We start from the raw sequence: 18,220 nt of genomic DNA on the forward strand, positions 1-18,220 counted from the left end.
GCCTATTAGAACAGTACAGCACAGAACAGGCCCTTCAGCCCACGATGTTGTGCCTACCATTGATCCTCATGTATGCACCCTCAAATTTCTGTGAACATATTCTGCAAAACCTTCTCCCAACCGCTCTTGACCCACCTCCTTAACCTTTCCAAATCCACCCGAGGAAGGGTCACCGGCCCCGAAACGTTAACTCTGTTTTCTCCTCCACAGATCCTGCCAGACCTGCTGAGCTTTTCCAGCAACTTTGTTTTTGTTCCAAATCCATCCTATCGAATTCTCCTGATTTACTTTAAGATAGGATCCATGTTGTTTTCTTGATGGGTATCTGCAGTACTGGTAGCACCACTGCTGAACTTGTAGCACTGCTGGTGCTGCTGCAATATGATTGAACAAAATCTGTTTACAAATACAAGAAGATCTGGACAATTTCTTGAGGTTACCGTTCACCAGAAATTCAACTGGACTCATCACAAAAAGACAGTGACTACAAGACCGGGTCAGAGGTGCAGATTACTGTGGCAAGTAAGCCACCTCTTGACTCCCCAGAGCCTGTGCACCATATACAAAGCACAAGTCAGGAGTGTGATGGAATACTGGTTAGAGACAAAAAAAACTCGCAGATGCTGCAATGCAAGGTAGAAAAACAGGAGGCTGGAAGAATACGGCAAGCCCAAGCAGCACCTGGAGGAAAGGAGAAGTCAACGTATCGGGTATTACCTGTCTTCAGGACTCCTGAAGGGGTATGAGCCAATACGTTGACTTTTCCTTTCCTTCAGATGCTACCTGGCTTCCTTGTGTTCTTCCACCCCCCTGTTTGTCTACTGTGTGATGGAAAACCCCCACTTGCCTGGATGGGTGTGGCTTCAGCAACACTCAAGAAGTTTGAACACCATCCAGGACAAAACGGCCCATTTGTTTGGTACAACATCCACAAGCACTCACTCCCTCCACCAACGATGCTCAGTAGCAGAAGTATGTTCTATGTACAAGATGCACTGTAGAAATTCACCAAAGATCCTTGGCAGAACCTTCCAAACTCACGACCACTTCCACCTAGAAAGACAAAGACAGCAGATAGATGGGAACACCACCACCAGCAAGTTCCCTGCCAAGTCACTCACCATCCTTACTTGGAAGTATATCGTTGCTCGTTCACTGTCTCTGGATCAAAATCCTGGAAATCCCTCCCTAACGGCTTTGAGGGTGAACCACAGGAGGTTGACTGTAACGGCTCAAGATGGCAGCTTACCACACCTTCTCGAGGACAACTAGGGATGGGCAGCTGGCAAAATGCTGGCCAGCCAGCATGCCCATCTCCCATGAGTGAATAAAAAGAAAAAGATCTAGAGCATGAGTGAATGGCAAAGTTCCACAGTGCCGCACTTCAGCCTGAAGCGTGTTATTAGCATGGTGAGCTTCTTCCTGATTGATCAGTTCATCTACAGCATTACTTCCAGGGGGTCAAGCAGTCTGTTCCTCTGGAAAGTCCAGCCCCAAATGATTTTTTTTAAGGACAGGCTACATAGCTGTTTTTACCATTTTCTGCACTGTGACATTTTTAAAAGGAAAACAATTTTTAACAGTATATCTTGATTTGTAAGCTGTCAATACACTCCACAGCAAATGAAGCATTTCTTTAAAGCCCGCGCACTGTTGTTACTTGGCCACTAAGTTCCCATGACTACTGATCAATGCTGATAGTTGAAGGGTAAATGTTGAGCAGGACACAGGAAGCACTCCCTTCTCTTTGAGTAACATTTGTTTTTCTGACTTACCTAAACAGTTAGTTTAACATTTCATCTGAGAAGTAACACATCCATTAGTGCATCACACCCACGATACTGCTTTGGGACGTCAGCCCAATTGTTTTCTCAGGTCAGGCAACGAAGCTTGAATGAACAGCCTCTGACTGAGCTGAGAATAACCACAATATCACTGTGCCCAAACCTCTGGGGCAAAATAAAGATGCAAGTATTAGACAAAAATGCATAATATTTGTTGCACGCAGTGCTTTTAAATCCCTCCAGCTGAGAAGTGTGGAAACAAAAACAAAGTTAACCACATTGCAGACTTCCTTTAACTGGTGCATTTTGTTAACTCAGGCATTTTACTTTGCTCCCACCATGGTGTATTAAAAATAAGTTTATTTATCCTATTAAAGCTACATTGCTCATCCCCAATTTTGGTCTGTGACTGATTCTTGTCATTTCACAAACTGTTCCATTCTTCCTTTTAAGCTCACATTTATTTTAACTCTGAAGATGCAATTGCCAAGTTTGATTAAAGACTCAAAGTATCATAGACTCCAAAGCACAAATCAACTTCCAACAACATTCTGTCTCAAAATGGGATTCACTTGTTTTTAAAGCTTAACGAAAACAAAGTGAGATTTGTGTGCTAACAAGGTGTAGAGCCGGATGAGCACAGCAGGCCAAGCATCAGAGAAGCAGGAAGACTGATGTTTCTGAAGAAGGGTCTAGGCCCGAAACATCAGCCTTCCTGCTCCTCTCTTGCTGCTTGGCCTGCTGTGCTCATCCGGCTATACACCTTGTTATCTCAGATTCTCTAGCATCTGCAATTCCTACTATCTCTTAGATTTGTGTGCTGTCATTTCTGCCCTTTTTTCAGCTGATTCAAGGACAGATCCACAGCATTTCTGGCACACTTTTACAATGGTGTTTGGAGCGTGTAATTGCTACACGCCATTGCCACTGTTCAGGGAGGGAGTGAATGTTTGATGTATTGGATGAGCTAGGTGCCATTCGAGGAGGCTGTTTTGTCTTAGATGGTTGAGTTTTTTTGTGTTGGAGCTGCATTCATCCAGCAAATCATGAATATGCCATCATATTTTTGACTTCTGCATTGTGAATGAAAGACAGGGTTTGGGAAATTAGAAAGTGAATATCTTGCTGTAGAATTCACGGTTTCTGACCTGCTCTTATACCCTCAGTTCATGTGTATATATTATCCTCCACCATCAACAATGTGTATATATTATCCTCCGCCATCAACAATCTAGGGGGTTACCATTGGATAGGACCAGCTACACACATATGTAAGGGTACACACCCTTGCATATGTGTGTAGCTGGTCCTATCCAATGGTAACCCCCTAGATTGTTGATGGTGGAGGATTTGACAATGGTGTTGAACGTCAAGGGGAGCTGGTTACATTCTATCTTGTCAGAGATTATCTTTCCCTGGCACTTGTGTGGCTCAACTATGAAATACCACAAATTCCCAACACCTGAATATTGTTTATGTTTTGTAATCAATGCAATCGTTAGCAAACTGATGCTGGCAATAGATGGGGAAAGAGAGTCATCATCTTTTTGTGCAGTCTTAATTTGCTTGTTGTTAGCATTTAGCAGAAACATTGTGTTTAAATTCTAAAGTTCCCCAGCTTAAACAGGGTTTTAACAAGGTCTCTACTGGAAGAGCGGTCAGCCTTAGTTAATTATCAAAGCAGCTGAAATTGATTCTTTTGTAACTGGGACAGATAGGTCCTTTCAAATAAGGGGCAACTAATGTAAAATTAGTGTGCTTGAGTACCATTTAGAATGCCAGGAATTAGATGATTCAGGGAATTAGTGTATGCAGCTTACTGTGAGTGCTGGATTTTGGGTGATTAAGGAAATTAGAAGGGGAAGAAACGTTTGTGCTTTTTTTTAAACCTTTTCAGCCTTCAGAAACTCTTTTATTCATTCACAGGATGGGGGCATCACTGGCTAGGAAAGAATTTGTTGCCCATCCCTAATTGCCTAGAGGGGATTTAAGATTCAGTCACACTGCTGTGAGTCTGGAGTTACATATAGGCTAGACCAGGTAAGGATGGCGGTTTGCTTCCCTAAAGGACATTAGTGAACCAGATGGGTTTTTCCTGATGAACAGCAATGGATTTGTAGTCATCGCTAGCTTCTTAATTCCAGACATTTGTTAAATTCAAATTCCACTATGGTGGGATTCAAACCCAGCTATTCAGAAATTCCCGCAACACGTCTCTCACACCCCGCCCCCGCCACAACCGCCCCAAGAGGATCCCCCTCGTTCTCACACACCACCCCACCAACCTCCGGATACAACACATCATCCTCCGACACTTCCGCCATCTACAATCCGACCCCACCACCCAAGACATTTTTCCATCCCCACCCCTGTCTGCTTTCCGGAGAGACCACTCTCTCCGTGACTCCCTTGTTCGCTCCACACTGCCCTCCAACCCCACCACACCCGGCACCTTCCCCTGCAACCGCAGGAAATGCTACACTTGTCCCCACACCTCTCCCCTCACCCCTATCCCAGGCCCCAAGATGACATTGCACATTAAGCAGAGGTTCACCTGCACATCTGCCAATGTGGTACACTGCATCCACTGTACCCGGTGTGGCTTCCTCTACATTGGGGAAACCAAGCGGAGGCTTGGAGACCGCTTTGCAGAACACCTCCGCTCAGTTCGCAACAAACTGCACCTCCCAGTCGCAAACCATTTCCACTCCCCCTCCCATTCTTTAGATGACATGTCCATCATGGGCATCCTGCAGTGCCACAATGATGCCACCCGAAGGCTGCAGGAACAGCAACTCATATTCTGCTTGGGAACCCTGCAGCCCAATGATATCAATGTGGACTTCACCAGTTTCAAAATCTCCCCTTCCCCAACTGCATCCCTAAACCAGCCCAGTTCGTCCCCTCCCCCCACTGCACCACACAACCAGCCCAGCTCCTCCACTCCACCCACTGCATCCCAAAACCAGTCCAACCTGTCTCTGCCTCCCTAACCTGTTCTTCCTCTCACCCATCCCTTCCTCCCACCCCAAGCCACACCCCCATCTACCTACTAACCTCATCCCACCTCCTTGACCTGTCCGTCTTCTCTAGACTGACCTATCCCCTCCCTACCTCCCCACCTATACTCTCTCCACCTATCTTCTTTTCTCTCCATCTTCGGTCCGCCTCCCCCTCTCTCCCTATTTATTCCAGAACCCTCACCCCATCCCCCTCTCTGATGAAGGGTCTAGGCCTGAAACGTCAGCTTTTGTACTCCTGAGATGCTGCTTGGCCTGCTGTGTTCATCCAGCCTCACATTTTGTTGTCTTATTCAGAAAGTTATCTGAGTCTCTGGATTAACAGTCCAGCAATAATACCATTAGGCCATCATCTCCCCTGAGCACTGCTGCCTCGCAGTACCAGGGACCAGGGTTCAATTCCACCCACAGGTGACTGCCTGTGTGGCGTTTGTACATTGTCCCCGTGGCTGCATGGATTTCTCTGGGTGCTTTGGTTTCTACCACAGTCCAAAGAGGCGCAGATCAGGTGGATTGGCCATGCTAAACTGCCCATAGTGTCCAAAATGTACAGGCTAGGTGGACTTGCTATAGGAAATTCTGTTCGGGGGATAGGATAGAGAGGTGACTCTGGGGGAGCTTCTCGTTGGAGCATTGGTATGGCCTCAATGGGCTGTATGGCCAGATTCTATTCTGGGTGTAGGGTTTTTCTGATTCAATGATAACTAGCTTCTCCTATAGAAGATTTGTAGTATCATGGAAATGACGAAGATATATTCATAAGGTTCACAACAATACAGCAACAGATTGTTAAGGTTAATAAAATATATAATTGAATAAAATAAATAAATACATAATTGAATAAAATAATTAAGCTGTTAGAACACATCAAGGATGGCAGGTCAAATAATCTGCCGCAGCTGCAGCATGTGGTAGCTCCTGGCTGTTGGTTTGATCAAAGGCATACAAATCTATAATAATTCATGCAGGCTCAGCTCAGTGTTTATAAGCTGGTGCCAAAACTGTTGAAACTGCAAATCATCAGGGAAAACATTATACCAGGAGGCAGTTACAACTCTTATGATACAGTCTACTGCTTTAGTCAGTTGTTAATGCACAAAAGAATGGCGGTATTTCCCATAGATGCTGCCAGAGCAACTGAGTTTCACAAGGAATTTTGGTTTTTATTTCAGATCTCCAGCATCTGCAGTTCCTTGTTTTATTTTGATGTTTAACGCACTGCTGCATTGCTTCCAGTATGCCCTCCTTAAAGAAGTTCTGCTCCTGTCACCAGCAGGATTTCCAAGCTAATCTTTCTTCCTGTTTTCCATTATTACTTAGCCTTTTCTCCTTGTATTTGACAAAGTCTTTCCAAAGCCCACTTCCACATCTGAGCCTCTGGCTCAGAATCACTCCACATGGATTTCAACTGAAATTTCATCCTTCGTATTTTGAATCCGCCTAGGATCATGGGGTATCTCCATGATATACCATGCTCCTCAAACAGCAGTTCTTGCTGCCATATGCATACTCTCAACCTCTGTCTCCATCAGCACTGCACATGTCCTGTCTCCATACTCCACTTTTACTTCATTCTCTAGCCCATTTGACATTATAACAAGAAATTTATTCCTTTCAGGCATTAAGGAACGCAAAATGCAACAACTCAGAGATAATCACTGCCTATTGGAACCTTCCTCCCCACTCTTTCCCCTGATTCCATCCCCTCTCCAAGCCCCACCTCCCGTCAGGCATTTACAATCCCTTCTGCTCCCTGAATATTCTATACACAGTTAGGATCATAGTTTTATCCCTCTGCACCCTCACCTCAATGCATTTTGGGATGGCGTGACGTTGAATTCTTAGAGTCATGGATTATGGAGATGTACAGCATGAAAATGGACCCTTCAGTCCAACTCGTCCATGCCAACCAGGTACCCTAAGTTAAGTAGTCCTATTTGCCTGCTTTTGGCACCTATCCCTCTAAATCCTTACTATTCATATACCCATCCAGATGCCTTCTAAATATGATAATTATACCAGCCTCCACCACTTTCTCTGGCAGGTTATTGCACCACGCTCTGTGTGAAAAAGTTGCTCCTTAGGTTCCTTTTAAATCTTTCCCCTCTCACCTTAAACTTCTGCCCTGTAGTTTTGGACTCCCTCACACATGGGGGCAAATACCTTGTCTGTTCACCCTATCCATGCCCCTCATGATTTTATAAACCTTTATAACATCATCCTTCAGCGTCTGACGCTCTTGGTGTAAACAGTCCAGCCTATTCAGCCTCTCCCAATAGCTCAACCCACCAACATGCTTATAAATCTTTTCTGAACCCATTCAAGTTTCACAACATCCTTCCTATTGTAGAGTGATCAGTATTCCAAAAGTGTCCTAACCAATGTCCTGTACATCTGCGTCATGACCTCCCAACTCCTATACTCAATGTGCTGACTGATAAAGGAAAGCATACCAAATGCCATCCTCACTATCCTATCAACCTGCAATTCCACTTTCAAGGAACTATGAACCAGCACTCTGAGGTCTGTTTGTTCAGCAACACTCCTCAAGACCTTACCGTTAAGTATATAAATCCTGCCCTGATTTTCCTTTCCAAACTGCAGTGCCTCATGTTTATATAAATTAAACTCCATCTGCCAATCCTCAGCCCATTGGCCCATCTGATCAAGGTCACATCGTACTCTGATGTAACCTTCTTCACTGTCCACTACACCTCCAGTTTTGGTGTCATGTGCAAACTTACCAATCATACCTCCTACGTTCACATCCAAATCATTTATAAAAATGAAGAAAAGCAGTGAACCCAACATCAATCCTTGTGGTGAACTGCTGGTCACAAGCCTCCAGCCTGAAAAGCAACCTTCCACCACAACCCTCTTTCTTCTACCTTTTGAGCCAGTTTAGTATTCAAATAGCTAGTTCTTCCATTGCCTCCCATTATGTGTCATTTCTTCGGACAGGAGTCCTCTTCCCACCCCACAGATACTGTCACCTGCCTCTAACACTCTCCCTCGACCTGGACTACTCTGGGTGTTTGCCTGCACTTGACTTGTTCATTGTGAACTGCCAACGTGACACCAATTACCTTAATACCCTCCTTGGCCCCCATTCTTCAAGCATGTCTCCATCTAAACTGCCTGCTTTCCGTGCTGTCAGATCCAGGCCTGAATTTGTAATTAAGACTGCTAAAAAGGTTGGTGCTGTTGTTGTCTGGTGTACTGACCTCTTTTTGCAGAGGCCATGACCCTACCAAAAACCATTTGACCATTATGCCACAACTGTCATCAAGCTCATCTCGGCTGGGCATCTCCCCTCAACAGCCTCCAGCTCATGGTCCCAAACCTCACAATTCACTTCTGCTTTCTTCCCAAAATCCACAAACAGGACTGCCCAGGCAGACCCATTGTTTCTACTTGCTCCAGCCCCACAGAACTTATCTCTTCCTACTTGACTCAATTATTTTCTTCTACAGTTCTTTCGGTTTCAATTTTTTTCCAGTCTTTTCCAGTCCTTTCCCACTTATATCGACAGGTCTTCATTTCAAAAATTTCTGTTTGCTGGCAGCAGCCACTGCCTCTTCACCACACATGCAGTTACTTTACATGATCATCCCCCATCAGGATGATCTCAGAGCTGCCCACTTCTTCTGGGATAAAAGGCTTGAATCCTTCTCTGCCCGGCCAAGTTCATTCTCCTTTAACTCCTGCCACTTCCTTCAAGTCAAAAGTGCTGCCATGGGAGCCTCCATGGGCCCCAGCTATGCCTGTCTCTTTGAGGGGTATGTGGGACATTCCTTGTTCCAGTCCTACTCTAGCTCCACGCACAACTCTTTATCTTATACATCCATGACAGCATTGTTGCTGTTTGACTTGATTTGATTTGATTTATTGTAGTCACATGTACCTAAGTCCAATGAAAAGCTTTGTTTTGTGAGCAGTTCAAGCAGATCATAGCAAACAAGGACATACAGATCATAGGGTGCTTAGAGAGAGGAATATATTACTCCCCTTCTTGTTCTGAACTGTAAACATTTATTAAGTTTGCATCCAATTTGCTCTTGCTTTCATCTTTACCTGGTCCATCTCCATCTCCTCCTTTCCCTTCCTTGAATTTGCTTTTTCCATTTCTGGAGATAGGCTGGCCACTGATATCTGTTACAAACTCACTGACTTCCACATTTACATGGACTATACATCCTCATACTCTGTTTCCTGTAAGGTCTCCACCCCATTCTCCTAGTTGCTCCATCTCCATCGCATCTGTTCTGATGGTGCCAACTTCTGCAGGCGGCCCTCCATCCACCATTTTCCTCAACTGAGGATTCCCTGTCACCATGGTCATTGACAGGGCCCTTAGGCACATCTCCCATACTTCTGCACTGCTTCCTTCTCTTTCCTCTCGCAACAGTTGTAATATCCCCCTGGTCCTTACCATCCCACCAGCCTCTGCATCCACAGGATTGTAAGCCGCCATTTCCATCACCTCCAGCAGGATACCATGACTAGACACACATTCCCCTCCCCTCCCTTCCCTTGTCATATATGGCGGGATTGCTTCTTCCAGGACATGCTCATGCTGGCCCATTCCTCCACCATTCACAACTAAGCCCCCACACCTCCATGGCATCTCCCAATGCAGTGTCAGAAGGTATAACACCTGCCCGTTTACCTTCTCTCACCTCACTATTCAACTCCCTAGACATACTTTTTCAGTGAAGCTGTGATTTACCTGCACATCATTCAACCTAGTCTACTGTAATTGCTGTTCATTGTGTGGTCTGCATTGGGGAGATGAAACATAGACTGGGTGACCGCTTTGTAGAACACATACATCCTGAATGTAAAAATGACCTTAAGTTTCCAGTTGTTTGCCAATTCAACACACCAGCATGCTCCCACATGAGCATTTCAGTCAGAGTGTTCCGGTGAGCCTCAGCGCAAGTTCATTGAACAACAGAGATAACAAGGTGTAGAGCTGGATGAACGCAGCAGGCCAGCAGCATCAGAGGCGGAGGAAGACTGATGTTTTGGGCCTAGACCCTTGAAAGGGTCAAAATGTTTTTTCTGAAGAAGTGTCTAGGCCCGAAATGTCAGTCTTCCTGGTCATCTGATGCTGCTTGGCCTGCTGTGTTCATTCAGCTCCACACCTTGTTATCTCAGATTCTCCAACATTTGCAGTTCCTACTATCATTGAACAACATCTCATTTTCCACTTGGGGGCCTGCACCCTCTGGGCTTCAACATTGAGTTCAAGAATCCAGATTCTGATTCTGCCGTTCCATGGTTTTTAGCCACTCCCACACCCAGTCCTGTTATTACATGGGTTGCCTTTAGCACAGCCAACCCTTCTCACCCACTCTCAGGCCTGTTATCATATTGTATAGTTTGTTTTCAGCATAGGCTGTCCATTCTCTGCTACTCTTAGCTGTCGTTATCACTTATTCACCTTCTCTTCTGTCCTGACCTGTCCGTAGTCCCCTTGCTTATTTACCCCTTTTATCTCTCTCGCTCTCGCACTCGCTCTAGCTCTCTCTCTCTCTCTCTCTCTCCCTCTCTCTCTCTCTGGGCTCAGTCTCCATGATTCCAGTCCCTTATAATTCCCCCCACACCAACCTCGTGTTCAGCATAACTACCAGTTGTTCCATGTGCTAGCAGTTCTGATGAAGAGTCACCAGACTCAAAACATTAACTCTGCTTTATTCCCACAGATGTTGCCTGATCTGCTGAGTTCTGTTTTTATTGTGATTGTTGTTGAGACAGATTAAGAGTACAGGAGCCTCAGCCTTTGCAATCATCCAATAGATTTGAAGTTCATTCAGCTTGTTTCGTTGATAATCTGAGCTGCAGGGTGTTGAGCTAACTGGATATGGCACAGGGGTACAGGAAGATGTTTTTCTAGTTGGGGGAACAAAAAGGAATGTATTAGTAATAGGGAACAATATATTGAAGAGACTGACACAATTCTGTGCAGTTTAAACGTGGACCCAGATGGTTCTGTTGCCTGCACTATGCCAGACTTTGGGTCATCTGTTCAGGGGGAGATGGCGACAGTCCCATCACGGTGATGTCCATGTAGATACCAGTGACATAAGTAGGAGAAAGAATGAGGTTGTGTGTGGTCTGTATGAGGAGCTAGGCACCAAATTAAGAAGCAGAACCTCCAAGGTCATAATCTCAGGAATGTTACCTACACCACATACAAATTGGCACAGCACAGTTCAGGTTAGAGAGATCAGTGCATGGCTCAAAGACTACTGTGGGAGAAAAGGGTTCCAGCTCATGGGGCGCTCACCAACTCTGAGAAAATAGGATCTGTGCCATTGGAATGGTCTCCATCTGACTGGTGTTGGGGACCAAAGTTCTTGTGAGTCACAAAACCGTGCAAGTAGAGGAGATTTTAAAGTAAATACTGAGGGCAATGAATCAAATTTTGAAACTTAAATAAGGGTAGTTATGAGGGCAAAGAAGCAGAGCTGACTAAACTAAACTAGAAAATCACTTTAAAGGATAATTTATTGGAGATGTAATGTCAGACATATAAAGACGTTTTAGAATACACAAAATTGGAACATTCCAATGAGAAAGGAAGAATTATCTGAGTTAACTAAAAACATTAAAGGTAGTATCAAAACTCTAAGCAAAAACATTTGATTGTGCAAATACAGGTGGCAGATCAGAAGATTGGACAGAATACAAAAACAACAAAGAATGACTAAAAAATTAGTAAGGAGGGAAACATTAAAGCATGATTAGTAACCTAACCAGATGTATAAGAACAGATTTTTAAAGTTTTTATGGCTATTTTTTAAAAAAGGTATTAAAGTGAGTGCTGGTCCTAGAAAAACAAGTCTGAAAATTATAATGTAAAATAAAGAGTTGCCAGATGATTGAGCAGTTTTTCCTATGGAAGATGCAAGTAACATCTAAATGTCAGTGATAACTCAGCAAATAGAATGGAGGGAGGAATCTTGGGAAAATTAAAATCACTTGACGTGGTAATAAGTCAATTGTTAGAAATAGGGATTGACAAGCGCTGAGTTCCTGATGGACTTCATCTTAGGGTCATGAAATTTGTGGCTGGTGAGATAGTGGATGAATTGGATTTAATTTTCTAAAACTTCCCAGAGTCAGGGAAGAACCCATTTAATTAGCAGGTAACAAATGTACCTCCTTTACTCAAAAAGGGAGTCAGAAAGCTGGAAACTAGGATCACTTAGTTTAACATCTGTCATTGAGAAATTGTTAGATGCTTTTGTTAAATAATTTAAAGGAGGGCACTTGGATATGTTCAAGGGAATTATGCAGAGTCAATATAGTTTTGTTAAAAGTACATCATGTTTAAGCAAAGTATTAGAATTCTTTGAAGCTGTGTCAGGTAATGTAGAAGAGGGCATTTGGTGGATACATTGTACGTAAGATTTCGGTAAGAACTTGATTAAGTGCCACTTCAGTGTTTATTAACAAAAGCAAAAGGTCATGACATAGGCAAGTGGCATTTTGGTCTGAACAGAAGATTTTCTAGATATCAGGAAGCAGAGAGTAGATGTAATTGATTCTTAGTCAGGTTGTAAATCTGTAACGAACGTATACCACAGGAATAAGCATTGGGGCCGCAACTGTGTGACAATTTATATAAACGACTTGGATGGAAAGCAAAAGATACAGGTGCCAATTTGCTGATGAGAAGAAAAATAAGAAAGTAAGTTGTGATGAGGACATAAAGAGACTACAAAAATATAAAATAATAATATAGTATTGTGTAATATATAAGATAAATGAATGGGCAAATATCTGGTAAGTAGGGTATAATGTGGGAAAATGTGAAATTGTCCACATGATAAGGAGAATAAAAAGGAACCTTATTATGCCAATAGTAAGAGATTGCAGATTATGAAGGGTGCACAGTTTAAACATGGACCCAGATGGTACTGTTGCTTGCAGTGTGCCAGACTTTGGGTCATCTGTTCAGGGGGCAAAGAATGGGGACAATCCCATCTTGTGAAAGATTGTTGGTGTTTTTATGCATGTTCTTAAAAAGTCCAGTATGGAGGTAAAACAATTAATTAGGAAATCTAATAGAAAGTTGTCATTTATTTTAGGGAATTAAAAACAGAAGTAAGGAGTTCAAGCTAAGGACTTGATAGCCTATTCCTGTTTCTAAAATGCCACCCTGTCATCCATCACTACAGGGTTACAACAAAATAAAATAAAATCTCTCCAATGACTGCTGTCTTTGAACACATCCATGGTATAGGTAGCTCCTTCAGGTCTGCTCTTGGACTTCTTACCAGATGCCTAACTTTTCCTTTGTCCTTCTCCACTTCTCCCTTCTCAGTTTCCTGGTCTTGGAGGATGTTGAATAAGTTGTGCTCATTGACTAGGATAACAGTTCCTCAGCTTAATTTACATGTTTCCTCCATCGCACTGTTGCTGCTCCTCAGCTATAGCTTCAGTCTCTGGAGGAGCAATGAAGAGTGCAAAAGAGAGAATTTAAATTGGATGAGCTCGAGCAGTGACCATGGGATTTTTGGAACTTGTGTTTGGAGAAGCCACTCCTCTCAGGTTTTGTCTCTCCTGCACTGGCTCCGACTTGAATCAAAGTCTGCGTGACTTTCCTGTAACCGAGATTAATTCAGTTGTTAAGCCATAATTTAGGCTAATATGCATGAGGGCAACCTTTCTTGAATTTCTTTCTATCTCTTTATCTCTTATACTCTATGTCTCACTCGAATGCACTCACTCTCACACCTAATATGTTTGTGTTTTCTTGAGAGTTTCAGGGACTGGCTTACCTGCCACAGCCATGTTATCTCAGCCCTGGCTAGGCTTAGGGCAGTACCCTGGGAACTGAATGTCCTCCCAGAACCACAAGCATCTTCCTTTGTGCTAGCTAAGATTCCAAGGAGTGGAGATTTTTTTAAATTTCAAAAATATACTTTTATTCAAAAAAATCTCTTTGTATGTATACATTGTTACAAAGCAATTTGGTTCTGCTAAGTTGTCTTTCAAGCAAACAAACAAAACGTTAAACTATGACTATTTCAACAAAACCAAAGACCTCTCTTACACAAAACTAATATTTACATATATATGAGGCTATAGGAGGGTCCAATAACTGAACAGACCCCCATTAACCTTCAGCAGGAAGACCGCAGATGGTGGTCTTTCCTCATTGTGCCTTGGTGGCAGCTGCCCCAAACTATAGTGTGTCCAACAGCATGTAGTCCTGGACCAAAGAATGTGCCAGTCTGCAACACTCATTTGGGGTCACCTCCTTGTTCTGAAAGACCAATAAGTTTTGGGCAAACCAAAGAGCATCTTTCATCAAGTTGATAGTCCTCCAGGTGCAGTTGATGTTTGTTGTGGTGTGTGTCCCAGGGAACAAACTGTAGAGCACAGAGTCTCATGTCACGGAGCTGCTCAGGATAAACCTTGACAAAAATTACTTCATCTTCCTCCAGACATTCTTTGCAAAGGCATATTCCAGAAGGAGACGTGTGACAATCTCAATGACCCCACCCAAAACAGCCACTTCAAGGGCAGTGTGTGGTGGCACAGGCTGACCGGGCATACATGAAGGATCTCACAGATCCTTCTCACCACCAGCCAGTGTCTTGTTGCTTGTTTTGGTGATGAAGCTTTCTACCAATGACTGTGACAGTCTTCTCAGGGAAACCACGTAACAAGTTCCACCATCTCCTTTCCCTCAGGGTTTCAAGGTTGCTATGTGCTGACCACTTCCTGATGGACTTGTGGTAAATGGAAACTTTTCCGCCAGTGCCCATTTACTGCACGTTTGCTAGGGTTCTGTGATGTCACAGGCATTCACTCTCACCTCTTTAATTCCACTTTTTTATTAATGTTTCTATGGAGGGTGTAATGAGGCTAGGAGCCACATGTCTCTGATGTAACATAAACTGAGCACCCGTAAGCAGTTGTTTATTAAATGCTGCTTCATGACATTGTTGACAATGCTTTCCATCACTGTTGATGATTGAGAGTATACTAATGGGGTGTTAATTAGCCAGTCTGCAACGGTCCTGTTTTTCATGGATCGGCTTTCATTTTTCCTGAAATCTGGAGCCTGGGATTGAACGCACTTCTCAAACTGTGGCCTAACCAGTGATTTTTAATGTTTGCAATATTTGCTCATTTTTGCCCAATGCTCTGTTTGTAAAGCTAAGAATTCTACACAATTTTAAGAACCTTCTCAACTGGTCCTGCTATCTTCATATATTTCCGGGCATCCATGTCTAACTGTTGTTCCACCCGTTTAAAATTGTAATTGCAAAATTAGATCACCACAATTTTCCTGCCCAAATGCATCACTTCATGCTTCTTCTCTGCATGAAATTTCATCTGTCACATACTTTCCCATTCCAACAGTCAGTCTATGTCCTCCTGAGGTTTGTTGCGATTCTCATTGTTTGGTATATTTTTGAATACCATGTCAATTGTGAATTTTGAAACTTTACTCTTTGTACCCAAATCCAGGTCATTAATTTATATCTAAGTGAGCAGTGATCCTAATACTGATCTGTGGGGGACATGTCCAGTTTGAAAAATAGCCACTCACTGCTACTCTACTGTCTGTACCTTAGCCAGTGTTGTATCCATTATGCCACTGCCTCCTCAGTCTTGCCACTACAGTGAAAGAGCAATAACACCTACATTCCTGCAATGTTAAAGCAATCCAAAACATGCTTCACTGACCTGAGGAGTCAGAAGGGTCTTTTCTGAAGAAGACCCGAAATGTCAGCTTTCCTGCTGCCGTGATGCTGCCTGGCCTGCCTTGTTCATCCAGCTCTACACCTTATTATTTTCACTGACCTGCTGTCTCCTAATACTGTAATAGTCTGTCTTTAAAAAATGCAACCAGGGTTGATATTTTTCCCTCCAAAGCTTTCATTTCAGTTCTGAATTACTGAAGTTGTGAGGATCCATTAAGTTTCTACTCATGAGCTACTTGTTCAAATTGATGAATAGAATGTTTGACATTAAAGTGGGCTTTTTACTCAAAACACCTGCTGAGAATGTAACTAGAATGTGAGCAATTATGTCAAGTTGTTTTATCTAGTAATTTATCAGTTAAGAATACTGTTTTTTTCTGTGATAAAGTAGCATTTCTGTTTAATAAGGTATATGTTTTTGTTATGAAGTTGTTCTAGCAGTTCGATAGCCAGAAACTGCCTGAGTCTAAAATAAAGTGTGGTAAGATTTTGTGCAGTAGATCGGTTTGTGTGGTTTGCTCCCTTGTACTACACATGAGTGGGTGATGGCTCTATGGATTCCAATTGCCATGTTTGTAACTTTCTAAAATTATAAGAGCTTAGGAAAATAATCAAACTGCAAAATGGGCAGAGGCCATTTGACCTGTATATTGGCCGTCGCTATTTGCACAAACAATCAATAATGAATTTCAATGTGCCACTCTTTTCTCGCATCCTATATCTTTCCCTTTGTCTACTATATTTTTCCCTTCTAAAATACACAAGTGCCTTTGATAAAGTGCAGTATTGTAATGGTTTGAATCCACTTTAAAAAATAATATTCTGTGACAAACCCATCTAAGCATTTTCTAAAAAAAAACTTCCCATTCGACAATTTCTAAGTTTTAAATTGAAGCGTGTTGTGGTTTTGTGTTGCTGCCAATAAAAAGAAATGATGAAAAGTGTATATTGTGTTGGTATCTGATTTGGTATATTTCTGCTTGTGTATGACTTCACCTTTTACAATAAACTTGATTAGTAGGTCAGTAACTTTAACTATGTGGTTTTGCTGTTAGCTTTTAAACAGATTCATCCTATCAATGAGTCTGTTGATTTGACCTTGCAATATTGACTACCTTCTGTGCCACCCTCCTCCTTACTAAAACCCTTGTACTTGTCATTGTCCAAAATTCATTATTTAAACTTCTTTATTCATGACTTTCCATTTGTCACTCTGAACAAACTCGAGTTTTTTTTCCAAATGTCCGAATGCTTGAATAGCTCGATGTCCCACTCACCCTCATACTGTTTTCATTGATTTAGTCTTTACATTGAACCTCCTGACTACAATGCAATAAATTTGAAATCTTTGTCCTTGTGAATGAATTCATGACTATGCCCTGCTTTCTGTTGGCTATCTCCCCCAGTCTCCTGTCTGTCCAGTATGGTTGTTTTCTCTTCTTCTGCTCTTTTGTACATTTGCTGTGCTGGTAAAACTTTCAGTTGTATTTGTCTGATATTTTAATTTCTGTTGATGTCTGTTTCTTTCCCCTTCAGTATATCTTTTAAAAACCCAATGTTTTTGATGGAACAGAGTGTCAATTCACATCTGTTTTCCTGTCTTCGCAGCTGGATGTCATGTGTCTATTTGTGAAACTGTTTATGTTAAGGGCTCTATATGTTTAAAAAAAAAACATTTTTTTTAGTTGATAAGTGCATAGCAACTGTCTGTATTTATTCTTTCTGCAAACCATTTATCATGTGGCACACAACCAGGTATGGTTCATATCTTGTCAAATTTCATTTCTTCAAAAGCATTGTATTACTAATGGAAATTGATCTTTTATGTTGTGCTTAAGTTACAATTCTAGAATGCTGGCTGGACTGTAACAGTAACTTTGCAGTTCAGTCAACAGTGACTATACAGTTTTTCAGAAAGCTTAAAGTATAAAGCAGTGCCAATATTGAATATGACTTTAACTATAATGGATTTTTTAAATGCAGGTGTGGAACGGCTCCCTTGGAACATATCTCATTGAGCAGGCTGACTGTCCTACGCAAGAGATATAGGTGATACCCTAATCTATTTTAAGTATGAAATTTTTTTTAGCTGCACATGATTTTTTTCATTCATCGACTATAGGCATCGCTGGCAGGGATAGTATTTATGGCCGTTGATAGTTAAGAGTGAATTGCTGTGGTTTTTGCATCACAAGTAAATCAGATTGGGTAAAGATGGCAGATTTCCTACTCTAAAAGACATAAACAAACCAGATAAATATTTTACAACAATAAACAATGGTTACCCGGTCAGCAATATTACACATTTTTATTGAACTCAAATTTCACCATCTGCCTCGGCAGATTTCAAACCCACGTTCCCAGAGTATTAGTCTGCGAGTTTGGAATACTAGTTCGCGGGAAGTACCCCTATAGTCGGTCCTAATCCATAGAATCCCTACATTGTGGAAGCAGGCCATTCAAGTCCGCACTGATCTTCAGAAGGGCATCCCAATCAGACCCACCCATACTCTGCATTTCCTCACCCTAGACACTGTGGGCAATTTAACATGACCAATCCACCTAACCTACATATGTCAGATACAGGGAGAATGTGCAAACTCCACACAGACAGTCGCCTGAGGCTGGAATCGAACCCAGGTCCCTGGCACCATAAGGCAGCAGTTCTAACCACTGAGTCACCACG

At 42.5% G+C, this 18,220-nt stretch overlaps 1 protein-coding gene across 9 annotated transcripts in view; it reads left to right on the top strand.

Moving 5' to 3' along the window:
* Positions 1-18,220, top strand: part of arnt2 (aryl-hydrocarbon receptor nuclear translocator 2) — a 367,704-nt gene that overhangs the window by 134,924 nt on the left and 214,560 nt on the right. For all 9 annotated transcript variants that reach the window (XM_048562709.2, XM_059639326.1, XM_048562712.2 and 6 more), the window contains one exon: positions 17,518-17,583. In XM_048562709.2, coding sequence (XP_048418666.1) covers positions 17,518-17,583 — 66 coding nt within the window. The remainder of the gene's footprint in view (positions 1-17,517; positions 17,584-18,220) is intronic.

Source organism: Stegostoma tigrinum, chromosome 33 (genome assembly GCF_030684315.1).
Source record: "Stegostoma tigrinum isolate sSteTig4 chromosome 33, sSteTig4.hap1, whole genome shotgun sequence".
In the NCBI taxonomy this organism is placed as follows: domain Eukaryota; kingdom Metazoa; phylum Chordata; class Chondrichthyes; order Orectolobiformes; family Stegostomatidae; genus Stegostoma; species Stegostoma tigrinum.